We start from the raw sequence: 14,437 nt of genomic DNA on the forward strand, positions 1-14,437 counted from the left end.
TCAGCTAGGACAATAAAGTGGCAGTCGTAGTTTAAAGGAAGTCAGGACAATAAAGAGATCAATGAGGACAAAAAATCAATGGTTAGCAAGTGCTATAAAAAGTCGACAAGGACAAGAAAATAGCACCATTTGAACAGTTTTGATGATTTTTTAGGTTTTTATTTTACGTACTTTTATGTATTTTTTGGGTCTTTCTTTACTAAAAAATGTATTTTTTTTAGCTCAAAAGTTTGATGCAAACCTAAAAATACATATATTTTCATTAAAGTCTTACCAAGTAATTTTTCTAAGATTTAACATTTTAAAATATATTTAGGTTTTTTTAAAAATATGTAAAATAAAAACCTAAAAACTTTAAAAAATTAGTTGGCATGAAATTTACGAAAATATACGTATTTTTAGGTTTGCATTAAACTTTTCAACTCTAAAAAATATACAACTTTTTGGGTAAAGATTACGTAAAATAAAAACCTAAATACTTTTAAAAAATTACTTAGTCGAGAACTTACGAAAATATTCGTATTTTTACGCATTTTTCGGTTTTTCATACTTTTGATAAACTTGAATCTGAACAAAATTTCTATTATCTCCGTCAATTTTGATGTTGAAAAAATGGTAGACCACATTTTGGAAATCCTGAAACTACTACTACAAATGCACTGCATCAGTCTTTCTAGAAAGTGGAAACTTGAATACAAGATTATCTCATAAGAAAAGGGCCTCTATCTATATAAATAAAGTAGTAATCTCTGTTTGTTTCTTGACATGTTCGATCACAACTCATGAACCCCTGGACAGATTTGTGTCAAATTTTGATGTAGGAACTTGTTAACGAAAGTGAACTTGGCTTGGTTTGAACATTTTAAGTTATGAAGATTGAGTTTTATAGGGAAAACAATTAGTTTCCGGACATAGCTGGGTTCAGAAGCTAGTTGTAACAATAGAAGAAGATCTCAATGTCATCTTTAATTTAAAAATAAAATGTGAAGGGCGTTACGATTGAAAAGGCCAAAAGAATTTTAAATCTTTTTTCAAAATTCAAATTCTAAAAAACCTTGTTTTAGATTTGAGGGGAGAATTATCATCACCCGTGTCTCTGCTGACATCTCCCTGGCGAAGAAGAACGCGTTAAACAACCCCTCGAAACGCGCGTTGATCGAGCGCACCAACTCAAGAGGCTCTAACCTGGCCGAGGTGCAGAATGAGATCGAGAGAATATTCGAACTCTCTAAATCGCTTCAGGATTACAATCTTTTTCAATCATTTTTCTCATTTAAAGTGTCCACAGTAAATTTTAGAAGTTTGACGGGGATGAACTGGATAATTGAAGGACCTGTAAGTGACCCATCCATGCATTTGTAGAGTGACATGTTTCATTCACAATGGTACTTTTTACACTTTTGCCCAAGGACGACAGAGACATTCCTATTTGATCATCAGAAAATTAACCTTCGGAAGTCAAGTCATGGAGTGTACAATATAACCTGGGCACTTCTTCTTAAAAATAAAAAAAAATTTCTTAAAAATGGTTTTAAAATGATTGATTGATTGCAGTTGGTTGTGCTTGATTGTGATACTATAAACCACCCCAGCCAACTACTCAAAACATCACTCAACCCCATCCTAGTCTACCTCCAGGTACTGTTGCAGGGAGAACCAGAAAACTCGGGAATAGAAAGTCGACTTTTAGACACAAATTATGACTTTAATGAACACTAGCTGAAGGGCACGGCATTGCCCGTGGAAAAATGACACCCCCTGGTACCCATGAGTTTCCACAAAAAAATTTAGCGCAATCGGTCCAGCCGTTTGGCCGGCTTTAGGCAACACATATATATATACGAATGTCTTGTTTTATTATATAGATGAGACACAACAAAACCATTTCACTTGATAATTGATTCAATAATTTATTTGTTTAATAAAAACATGAAATGCACTTTAGTATTGCTTAAAATATCATCTTCTCATTACACAGTTTTCTGCTTCTCACTGTATCAAGGTCTGCGTTGAATTCTCAATATATCAAACAAATTTATAAATCAAATGAATAATTTTTAGAAATCTACCGATCAATAAATGAATAAATCTACCGTTTCTTAAATGAATTAATTAATGATTTAATAAATTGATGAAAATCAATTTATGAATAACTCAATAAATAAATCAATTAAACAATTAATAAACTATACAATAAGTTAATCGATTAAAAAAACTCAAAAATTTAATCAATTAAACAACTTATATCTGATGACAGCTTCTCTTTGTTTCATATTTATCTGCTTCTAAGCTGATTTAAGTCTTGATAGAAATCAAAATTAAAATCAAAAGTCGTCTTCATTGTCTTGATATATATGACGACAATTGCAGAAAGATAAAACATCATTTCTTTGAGTCATTTAAGTCTTTTATATCCAATTTATTTATTCTTCTATCTTTACTGGCTTGCATTAAATAATTTGTCATAAAATACAAAAAATTGCAAAAATGAATTGATTTTAGATAAGTTATAGAGCTAAAAAATTTGCTTAAAGTCATATAAAATATGAAGAATAATTCCAATTACATATATATTTACAGATCTCCTCTCCCAAAGTGTTGCAGCGCCTAATCAAGTCCCGAGGGAAAGCTCAGACTAAAAACATGAACGTACAGCTGGTTGCAGCAGAAAAATTAGCACAATGTCCTTTAGAGGTAAAAACGTGTGAAATTGTTTTAAATTGTTCTGAGCTGAAAACTTTAGAATGGTGGATATAGAGATTAATGCTTGATCCTCTCTTTTTCTTAATATCGAGACTAACCTAATCATGTACTTGTATCCTGAAAAGTGTATAAAATTCAACCAATCAGAGTCCCGTATATGAAGCCGATAAATTTGAAATTATGCGCGCCATTTAAGATTATATACAGAAATAGGAGGAACTCTCTAATTTAGAAAACCCGGTTTTTGATTTTTCTCTACTATATCCAAGAAAGGATACCAAGAAAGGATAGTTTAAGAAGAAAATCAAAAGTGTGTCCATTGGATACTCAGATTAAGTAATCGGGATTAAGGATATCTCATTCTAAAGTTTTCACCTCTGTTAATAGATCTAGATAACTAAAATATGAAAATTGCATAATGTATAAGGTTCAAGAATGAATATCTGCGAATTTGAATGATCTGCAAATTTTAATGTCAAGAACGTGAAAATCTACGTAATTCATTAAACTTTTTGATCTTGAACACTGAACAGGTCTTCTTTTAGTGACGATAAAAGTAAAAATGCGAGGCAGAGTTAATCCTTTGTTAAACCATATTTGTATGCAACCCTAATGATACAATGGATTTGCGCATTTTTCCCTTGCATATTTGCATTTGAATGTTTTAAAAATTCCAAAAAAAGGGATAAAAATGTTTTTTTAGAATGCACTTGTTTTTTGTTAGTTTAGAAGGAGCTCGGGTATATGACAATTAATATTATTTAAATTGGCATCCTAAATATAGACCATTCATATTTGAACAATCCCTTTCTCTAGATGTGGGATATAATCCTCCACGAGAACTCGTTGGAGGAGGCCTCCGACCACCTCTGTTCCTGGTTGGAGGAATACTGGACAGCTACTCATCCTCCGAACAGACAAAACGTTGATAATACGGTCACAAACACAAGAATGTACAGACAAAGGTAAAGGAATTGAATATTCACCACAAATTTTAATTTTCTTATTCTCATATTTTTGCAACTTGATGTCGCGTATATATTTTATATCATGAATTGTTTGATCATATGATCTAAGCTTGATCACTCAAAGAATTACATCAACAAGGTGCATAAATATATGCAATTCGAGTTTCAATGACAAGTGTTTAATTCCTTAAAATATTTTTGGTTTATTGGTTTCTCAAGGATGGATTTAAAGTTTTCTCCTTTTCATTTTATTTTTTATCTTTTACACTCAAAGATTTGTAATATCTACAGGGTTATCCACAAAGAATGAGACTTCAGAGACGACTGTACGGAAATTATACTGTCTGTTTTCTCATATTCATGTTTCGCTACTACAACCTTCAACCTTTCTTTACCAAATCATTAGATAGGCCATTTAAAGAAGACTTAATTTAAACTTGAAGAGTTTAAACTCGTCTTTACAGTTTCATCCTTTGTGCTGGTTTGAATTTTCATCATCGATTCAAATCCTTTCCGGATCTTTAACTTTGAATTGGTGATTGTGATTCTAATTTGAATCGGCAGTAGGTGGTTCAGCGACCTAGCCCTAATTAATTCATTAAATTAAGTCACTGTTCCTTCAGTAAATAAAGATGAAGGAATCATGAATGTAGGAAAGTAGGCAGTACAAATTTCGTACAGTCGTCTCTGAAAGCTCATTCTTTCCAGATAACCCTGTATTTAAAAAGCAGTTTCACCCGTACCTTTCAAATTAAGCGTTGGGGTAAAATTGGTCTGTGTAAACTGCACAATAAATGTATTTTAAGTTTCACAGCCGTCGTCTTCCATTTTTATTTTTATTTTTGTTGTTGTTTAGAGCAACTGATGAAGATTCTGAATATATACGGATGAGAGACAGATACGAGGAAGAATAAGGGATGAATAGAAGAGAAGAAAATAACAAAAGAAAGACAATAAATCTCCAATGTGATCCCTTAGTGCTGAACCTTAATATTTAGGATGATATGTCGTCTTCTTTACGTAGACAACAGCTGTTTTTATACCAGTGAAAATGGCGCCAATGATGTCAATGTCGAAACAGATTGGTTGTAAATTCTTATTCTGACTTTTTTTACCTCTTTAATTTAAATTCCAAAATAAAACTGATGGTATTCCAAGGAATTAAGTCTTTCCCACAAAATAAAATTGTCTAATCCCTATATTTTTCAGATTGATTATGTAAAGCTTTGATATTTCAATTTTAGATTATTTGATATACCAGATTTCATAGTTCGAAATATCTAAGACCTGCGACATAGGGTTGCAAAGATATAGGGATGAGAAAATCAGAGTTGGTGGGAAAGAATCAATTTCTTTAAAAAAAAATTTCCGAGAAAAAATTATTTAAATGTGAAAATCAATTGAATTTTAAAACTCTATTTTAATTTCAAAGCGTCAATTTAAAGTCAAAGTTAAAACTAAAAATACATCCAGCCATTTTATCATAAATCGCTTTTCTAAACTATTTTCATATCTCTTCAACTTTCTTCTATATTTTTTGTAAATAATGTAAACCCTACCCTCCCCTTTCCCCTGTGCCTTCTACAGTATATCATATTAATTATTTATAAGAATATAATGAAAATTTAAAATTCCTGGAAAAATTTCTGTTTGAAAATTATAATGAACAGTTAACCAAACAAGCCAATACAAAAATGTTTATTTAAAGGGAGTGTTCACAAAAACTAAAAAATTATCAATTTAAAATAGATTATGAATAAAATCCAGTCACTTTACAGAAACATAAGATAGAAATAATATCAATTTATTCATAATCTTGATATGGTTTAACCTGAAGGGTCTGCATGAACGTATTTCAAGTAGCCCCGCCATTCAAAAAAATGAAGGTTGGGATATCCGATTCCCAATCCCACTGGAGCTCCTTCAAGCATTACATGATTGAGAATCCATATAATGGTAATTTTCAATATGTAAAAAATTTCTTGCTATGGAAATAATGAAGGAAATTGCAGGAATTAAACACTTCTAAAGCTAAACAAATGACGATATTTTCAAATTATTCATCAGATAAATATTTAAAGGACTTCTTTTAATGAAGGGTTACTTGAAATCACAATGACAGACCCAGTTTAAACCCCTTAGATTGATTTTTCTTTAATCTAAATAAATTTAGTCGATTTTGTAACCAGAGTTTCCAATTTTCTACCGAAAACATTGAAAGTATGTAATTTATCCTTTCTACTTTATTAATACATTTGTTGTTGTTGTAAACAAGTCTGAATAAGTTTTCACGGATTAGAAGAGAGAGTGAAATACAGAGAGATCCACGAACAATGAGACATTAATAATGACCTATAAAAAACTATTTAGATCTGACAAACTAAAAGGCAAAAGTATTTAAAAACTACAGGGTGTCCCACGAAACATGGCAGTTGGTAAATAGTTTAGAATGTCTTCTTCCATAATTCCGTAAAAACGATAAGCGACCGTTTTTCATTCGATTATTTTTTTTAACTATCGTCATTTGAGTTTTAGACATTTCTGAAGACAATTCTGAATGTCGTCTTACATGCAATTGTATCGAAATTCGTCTTATACTCCGTTTTTAAATGCATATAAATTTGGATCGTAGAGAATAAATCCCTAAAAGCTAAAACTGATTGATATTTTCTTAAAAACTACTCAATAATAAGCACCGATGCCCTTCAGATCGGTTTCCTCTCTTTGTTAACGATTTTTAACGATGTGTCGTCGTAAACGATCGTTAGTGAAGGGTCGTCGTTAACGATAGGTAACGACGTGCTTTATAAAAACGGTCGTTTAAAAAAAAATGAAAACAACCCATCCCTAGATGTAGAGAGACAAATATAAGTTGTCTCTACAGACTACCAAAGTGATTAAATACTAAAGTGGGCTGAACTCATGAGTTGGATGACAACATTTTATGTCCCAAGTAATTTAGAATAATATTGCATGGCCCTTATAATCTGTTTGTACTGAAGCCTGGTTCTAGAGAGCTATAATAACAGTCTTAACAAATCCTGCTTGGTGGTATTAAGGGTAGATCATCTACTGAGTGTACAATACATAAGTTAACTGGACTTGTTTACTAACTTTACTCTATAAGCACTAACGTGAAATTACAAAACACAAACCAAACCAAATAATTCCATACTAGTCGTCTTTATTTTGTCTGTTCCACTTTAGTATTTATTTACTTTGACAGACTGCACTGTATTTCCGGGTCTCAAAAGTGACATTCTCCTTTACCTGTTATGTCTTATCAAGGCAGTTTAGCTTAATCGTTTAATGATTTAATAACAGTCCCTTTAAATCACTGCACAATCATAAATGTAAATGAAATAATTGTTTAAGAAATAAGCCTTATAGTTATAAACATCTCTAATCTACAGACTCCGCAGAACCTCAAAAATATTTGAATGGGAAGACGACCTTTTACCAATGTTATCAGTGGCTTAATTGAAAATCAACTTAGATTATGGGGCAGTGAATGCTGCACAATTCCAGTGTTTTGTTCGAATAATCTAAAAGTCGTCCTCTTTTTCCACATTTTCGTGGTCTCCCTTAACTATCCTGAATTCCCCGCGAATAATAGAATTTAAGACACCAAATGAAAACATCTTATAAATATAAATTTTATTGATAAGATAAATATTATATATATATATATTACAAATATTTTCAACCTAAAACATGAACCATGCCAACTGAAGTTATGATTTCAAGTAGTCAAATAAACATGAAACCCAGCAATTGTGTTTATTCACAGACCCTTTCCACTTAATAAGTTGATTTTTTGCATTAAGTAAATCATTTGCTTTTAAACAGAAAATGCATATATAAAATTTCTTAATGTCGTCTTCCTTTTCCAGAGTTTTATTGGGTTTCATCAAACAATGGCAATTCAAAAACCTTTAATGTCCAAGAAACATTAAGATTTGAATTTTTACTAATAGCATATTATAAAAAAAACTCCTTTACACTTTAGAAAGGAACTAAGTTTTTTTTTCAAATTTACTTATCCCTATATCTTTCCAACCCGATGGTTTAAACCTTGTATATTTCAATATTAATGGTCTACGACACCGGGTTGCAAAGATAAATTAGAGTTTTTGGCATAAACTCATTTTATTTAAACTTGAAATGAAAAACGATAAGTCTTTGCTTTTATAATCATCAGTCGAATCTCTTACATTAATATATTAGAGACGTTTTGAAATGTTTTGATTGACAAAATTATTGTTACACTTTTAAAATTAAAACTCAGCCCTCATAGTCTAAACTTTTATGAACAACATTTTCATCAGACATAAATCTAACGTTAGACTAATCAATTTAGTATTCAGAGAAAAGTTATGAAACGTTTTGATTTACAGAATTACATTTTTTGAATATTATATTATACGTTACATTATTGAAATTTTACTCTGTAAAAAAATTTTCGTTTCCTGATTATTAAAATAATAACCCATTTCTGCAACGTTGAATTTTTCATTATACTATAAGGGAAAACGTTTCACAACGTTTTCATAAACAGTAATGCATTTTTCAGTTATACAACGTTACACTTTTTATAAGTTGAACTTTGAAATAGAACTCCTTTCGAGTTTTGTTACGATATTCAATCAAATCACAATTCATTTTTCAAACGTTAGACTTTCAAGCTCCCCTGGGAAACAAAACATTTCTTTACGTTATGGTCAAACAAATTGTAGATATTAGAAAAATAACGTTATATTTCCACAAAACGCTAACGTTGGGCGCAGGCCCGTAACCAGGGGGGGTGCAAGGGTGCAGGTGCAACCCCCTTTCTTCTGAAAGGGGGTGCAATGACGAATTTTCACCCTCCCCCAGTCCCATATAAAAGAAATTGTTTCTCATAATTTTCTAAAATCTAGTAACCAATAATATAGCTCAAGCAAGAGTTGATTCCCTTCCCAAACCAAATTATAATCTTATTGTGTGTTACTCATTAAAAGTGGGTGTGTGTGTTTGTCATTTTTAGTCAAAAGTAGAAGGGTTTTTTTGATTACTCAAAAATTCACTAAGAATGTCTCAATGTCTCAATTGTCAATAAATAAACTCTTTTAAACAAATATTAGAAATTTTATTTTTTATTAATCTTCATAATATCATGATGAGACAGAGGGACAAGAAGCCTTGATTTTAAATAATGAATTTTTTCCTTAAGCTAAAGTACCATTCATTTATTTTTTTATGTATATTGTATATGTAAACTGAAAAATTTCAGACACTAAAATGTAACCCTTAAAAGCTTAAATACACTTGTTAAAAAGGTTAGTCTTTATAACGTACATTGACAAAATAATAAAGAAAACCATATACCACCGTAAAAACAAACCAAGCATTTCTTTAAAAAAAAAAAAAAAATGTTTTCCCTGCGGCTCGCTTCCTGGAAAAATCCTGGTTACGGGCCTGGTTGGGCGTATGTTCCTCTAATGTTAACGTTTAACGTTAACGTTAGGTAAGAGCTCCTATAACGTTAACGTTTAACGTTCACGTTATATAGAATATATCCAAACGTTACATATTATTGTAACGTAACGTACAAAAACGTACATTTTACGTTATATTACACTATCGTTGACATCACTATTACAGACTATAAAGAAACAGTTTTTGTAAGATCAATTTATTATAAACATTACAAATATTACAAAGGTATATCATATACAGCTATTACGAGATTGACTAAAGACAGATCGATCTATTGAAAACTCTGTTAGAATTGGGTTTATTGTGGTGTATTTTTCGACCTACACAAATCCGCTATATTCCACTTCTGACCTACGCCAAATCCGCTATACTACACATCCGACCTAGTACCACGTGGTTTTACAGCTGCTATGTGGACTTGTGGCCGCAGCGGCGCCCGGCCCCCTAGCCTGTTCTAGCCACGGCGATCGGCCCCCTAGCCTGTCCTAGCCGCAGCGCTCGGCCAAGAAATTGTCTTAACATAACCTAACCCTCAAATAATACAAAAATAAACAGCTGGCGTAGGTCCGATATTGTAGTAGGTCGGAAAGTTAGTAGGTAGGAAGTTCAGTAGGGGGGAATAGCAATTTCTCTGTGCCACCAAATACTTACGCTCGGTAAAGTAATATTTTAAGGAAAACCTAAAGAGTTTTTAAGCCCAGGGGCGTAATTAAAAAATAAAAAGTAGGGTTGTAACCCTAAACTAAATTTTTTAAAGGATTATGAACCCTTTAGAGCCATTGAATGGGATATTGAGCTATAATCATTTGTTTTAGGTCTGATTTGTTATAGGTCTGAAAGCGAATTTAATGAATTTTTAGAAAAAATCACAACACTGCTGACATCATTTCTGACAAAATATCTGACAACATTTTTGACAACATTTCTGACAACATTTCTGATACCGTTTCTGACAACATTACTGACAACATTTCTGATAACATTTCTGATAACATTTCTGACAACATTTCTGACAACATTTCTGATAACGTTTCTGACAACATTTCTGATAACATTTCTGACAACATTTCTGACAACATTTCTGACACCATTTCTGACAACATTTCTGACAACATTTCTGATAACATTTCTGACAAAATTTCTGACAACATTTCTGACATCATTTCTGACAACATTTCTGACAACATTTCTGACAACATTTTTGACATAATTTCTGAGAATATTTCTAACAATCATTAGAGGTATACGGGATGACCTTATTGTTTTATTACTTTCAATGAAAAGTGATAATTAGCATAAAAAGTTCAACTCTTAAACATATTTCTTGTCATTCATTTTAAATCCCGTATTTGGAAAAATATATTATCTTTGAGAAATACAAATACAATACATATATATAATAATATAAACAGTGAATCCCAGATGTATGAAAACATAGACCGTCAGAAGTTTTTTGATAATTCTAAAGAAACTTCTTTTTATTTTTAATTCAAGGTAGATTAATAGCCCTGAAATATGAATGCAATTAATATATTAATATTAAACTCATTTTTTCCGCGGCATTTGATCTTAAATATGTAATAAGACATAAAAACTCTTGCTATGTATTCATATATCTGGGATTCACTGTATATACTTTACTTGTCTGTCTGTCTGTTTGTTTGTTCGTATCCAATAAACGTCAAAACGGCGGAACCTATCGGGTCGAAATTTTGTGTGGGACTTCACATTTCCCCAGAGAAGGTTTGTAGGACCGCAGAACCAACATTTTTAACAAACATTAAGTGTTATGCATTTTGTCACTTTGTGGGTGGAATGTAAACACTGCAGTAAAGTGTTTGGACAGTTTTAGAGTTCCGAAACATTTAGTTTAAAATATTGATTTCTGCCACATGTATTTTTTTTGGCTTCGAAATAACCTTCCTAATATTTTTGTTTTTGGCGTGAGATCCAACATGGCTGAATATTGTTGGATCAGCTGATACTGAACTAATATGGCTGGTAATCAGTGAATCAGTGGATAAAGAAGCAAGATAGTCGCAGGCAGTTGTTGAACCATTAGCTGGAGAGCCAAGAGTATAGACAGTTGTTAGACCAAGGTTGGTAACTTTAATTGATCTCGACGCAGCAGCTCCAAGAAAGCTGACAGCAGCTGAATCAGCATCAGCTGATTGAGGATCAGCTGATTTAGGAACTCTGTACACCACATCGGGAGCCCGAGTACTAGGAAGAACAGGTTTCACCGAAGCTTTCCTCTTTATACACCACACTTTCCTAAACATATTTTGAAAGATTTTGACGTTCGTAGAATTTAAGGTTCTTTTTTAAACCGTGAATTAATTACAAAAATAGTTTGTTATCTAATGATATAATTGTTAAACTAATTGCCGAAAACTTTTGCTTTATTGATTAATAGAAATTTTTCGGGCGCTTTTCATAGATAGATAAATAAAGTGGCGCTTACCAGTTTCGAAGAGATATTTCCGAAGCTTCTTTCTTTGATTTCATTTTTCGTTCCAGAAATTTCCTATTTTAGAATAATTAATTTTCCGGGAAAGCTTATCACAAGTATCATTCCATGGTAATTATGAAATTACATAAGAAAAAAAGAATTCCCGAAAAAAATAGAAAAAGTATTGTTGTTAAAAATATATTTTTGTTGTTGACCTGACGGGCTTCTTGATGAACATGAAGAGATGGTAAAGCAGTAAACTGTTGAAAACACTGAAGGATATTAGTATCTTCCTATCACTGTCCTACAAAAAATGTATTTTTAAATTATTTTAATGTATTCTTTTCACACCCTAACGTTAAAAAAGTTTAATTACGGTTTCTCTAGCGAGTTACAAACTGACAAGCAGCACAATATTACCCAAATACCAGTTTAAAGGGTACCATTATAAATCGGGCGTGCAGCGTCAATTGAAAAAAACGTGAACAGTCCCTTTAACTGTCCCATTACCGGATTTTTCATTACAACAAGTACCTTGTTTTCATTCTTTGTGAGTACGACTGCAATATGTAGACTGCAGGGCACTGATATCAACAGGAATATCTTCATCAAGGATTTGAAGGAAACCAGACCCCTTCAAAAGTTTTGTATCATAAATCTTAGGAGCAAAATTATGTTAGCTTCAAAATTTCAAAGTATGGATGTTTAAAACTCGTTTTGCTACCCCGGGAAACCCACATGCACGTAAAGGATGAGAGACGTTAACGACAACCAAAAACTTCTTAGACTCGATCTAAAGATTAAATAGGGGTTTCTGCTAAATGTTTTGTCTTTGATAATTATTAAATGATTTCTCAATGCTAGTGCAAGGAACATTTAATATAAAAATATACTTTTTGCTTGTCTGTTTGTCCGTTTTTGTCCAATAAATGTCATTAAATTTTGAAAATCCACGACATCTTTTATAAAATCCACAGAATTGTCACAATTTAAATATAAAATAGGCGGGAAGCGCCCTATAAGCCTAGTATAATATAAAAGACACAATTTGACCTTCAAGCTACTGGTAAAAATGATCTCTGTATTATTACGCATCCATTATCTAAATCTACTCTTCCAAGTCCACAATTTTATGGATTTTACAAAAATATAAATTTTTTAATAGAAAATTTAAAGATTTCTAGATTTACACATCTTTTACTTTAAAGAAAAGAATGATATTAAAAAATGATTACTTAGGGGTTGAATTTTGCTCTCCAATGAATATTGAAGGCTGTAGAACCTGTTTTCTGAAAGTAGATTATCAGTAGTGTTGCTAATTTTTTGAATTATTAATACTTTAAATATTTCAAAACTATATTATGTAAAGATTGCTTTTGTTAAACTTTGCAATATATTTATCCAAAAAAATAATAAGTAAAGAACTATCTAAAAACGGACGCGTTCACTTCTGCATCTTTTTGAGTCTTTTTTTGCAAATAGCTTCTACCAGGATCATAGTTTGGCACAGTGCAAAAAAAGAAATTATCTTCTACAAACCTAAATCTTAACCCGGAAAGAAATTATAAAGAAAAAAACGAACCAATGAAGTAACATTACCAATTATAGCAAATAAATATTTTAATTTAATTTATTTTAAATTCTTTTTTATTTCAGGTTAAACATGTAACTTTATAGAGACTTTATGTGATTTCATGGGACTTTCACTTATTTGGTATTAGTCTTAATTTTCAAAGACAACTGTGGCCTGAGTAAACGCCGATTTATCATTCAGAATTTCAGCGCTAAGGTATGATTGTTGTCGCAAAGGAACAAGATTCTGACGATGAACAGATAGACAAGGTATAATCCACGAATCAAAATCGATAATGCAGAAAACTCTTTATTTCCTAAAAAAATAACGAAATGAATAATGATAAATAATTATTAAGTCATAGTCATGGATTTCTTAAAGTTTTTAAAGAAATATTAAATAGAATTTTAGTATTTAATAGTAAATTGTAGATATCTTTAATCTTTTTCTTCAAAATAATTTTTTAACTGTCTTTTTTTAAAATACAACTTATTTTAAACATTTGACGGTTTGATACGTTTTCTGTACTTCCCCAGAAAAGTTGGAATCTAGAAACCGGTTTGTCTCCAGTCATAGATATCTTTGAAAAGTAAGCCTAATACCAATGAATAGTTAATCGGCTAATTAGTTTAACATGAAATTACCAAAATAAGTGAACGGTCCTTTTAGAGAAGAATTAATTAAATAAAATTTTTATAATTTATTTTTGTTCTGATCACTAGGACTCGATCGGGTCAAAACTCAACCGTTATTTTTGCTGATTGGATTAAAAACAAAAATAAACCAACAGAAAAATGTCCAAAGTCAATTCCTAATTGCGAACATTTAATTCGAAGTTACGAATAGGATGTATGATATTTTTAACATTCGTCGAGTTTATTTTTTTATCGTTTTGGAGTTGTGGTATCCCACTCCTACTATCGTTCTGTTCCAGATTTAGATAAAAATCGTTATTTTTAGAGAGATCAATGTTTTTAATGGACCCTTTCTATATAAATATTAGAGAGATTAATGTGTCTGATCCTTTGATAAAATATTAGAGATATTAATGTGTCTAATAGATCCATTGATAAAATATTATAGAAATTAATGTGTCTAATGGACCCTTTGATAAAATATTAGAGAGATTAATGTTTCCAATGATAGAATAGATTTATGCTCTTACTTTAGAAACCACCTGGTGGTTAGAACAGCAGCAAAGCTAAAGACTGAAAAATAAAATATCTGAAAATATAATATGTTAAAGTTGAAAGACATAATATG

The 14,437-nt window shown here is 31.2% G+C and overlaps 2 protein-coding genes across 2 annotated transcripts; one reads left to right on the forward strand and one right to left on the reverse strand.

Annotated features, from left to right (window-relative positions):
- Positions 1-1,044: 1,044 nt before the first annotated feature.
- LOC111718046 (voltage-dependent L-type calcium channel subunit beta-4) lies at positions 1,045-4,819 on the forward strand (the record flags this gene model as incomplete). The annotated part of the gene is made up of 5 exons (XM_023493529.1): positions 1,045-1,242; positions 1,555-1,638; positions 2,581-2,694; positions 3,520-3,668; positions 4,528-4,819. Coding segments are annotated over 5 exons (603 nt in total), but the record flags the coding sequence as incomplete, so codon positions are not given.
- Positions 4,820-10,810: 5,991 nt separating this feature from the next.
- On the reverse strand, positions 10,811-14,386 carry LOC111718053 (uncharacterized). Its single transcript, XM_023493542.1, has 6 exons — positions 14,340-14,386; positions 12,837-12,890; positions 12,136-12,235; positions 11,817-11,905; positions 11,614-11,676; positions 10,811-11,423 (listed from the first exon to the last, which is right to left on the reverse strand). Exons 3-6 carry the CDS (start codon positions 12,208-12,210, stop codon positions 11,015-11,017), a joined length of 636 nt encoding a protein of 211 aa, XP_023349310.1. The 5' UTR covers positions 12,211-12,235; positions 12,837-12,890; positions 14,340-14,386; the 3' UTR covers positions 10,811-11,014.
- Between the last annotated feature and the right edge of the window lie 51 nt (positions 14,387-14,437).

Source organism: Eurytemora carolleeae, unplaced genomic scaffold, assembly GCF_000591075.1.
Source record: "Eurytemora carolleeae unplaced genomic scaffold, Eaff_2.0 scaffold1357, whole genome shotgun sequence".
In the NCBI taxonomy this organism is placed as follows: domain Eukaryota; kingdom Metazoa; phylum Arthropoda; class Copepoda; order Calanoida; family Temoridae; genus Eurytemora; species Eurytemora carolleeae.

What these genes read in the sequence shown, in the direction of transcription:
- LOC111718053 (XM_023493542.1), bottom strand. Translation starts at nt 12,210, where the DNA reads ATGAAGATATTCCTGTTGATATCAGTGCCCTGCAGTCTACATATTGCA. An exon ending in TCACAAAGAATGAAAACAAG is followed by an intron (nt 11,906 to 12,135) that starts GTACTTGTTGTA and finishes CATTTTTTGTAG; the next exon opens with GACAGTGATAGGAAGATACT. An exon ending in GAAATATCTCTTCGAAACTG is followed by an intron (nt 11,424 to 11,613) that starts GTAAGCGCCACT and finishes AAATATGTTTAG; the next exon opens with GAAAGTGTGGTGTATAAAGA.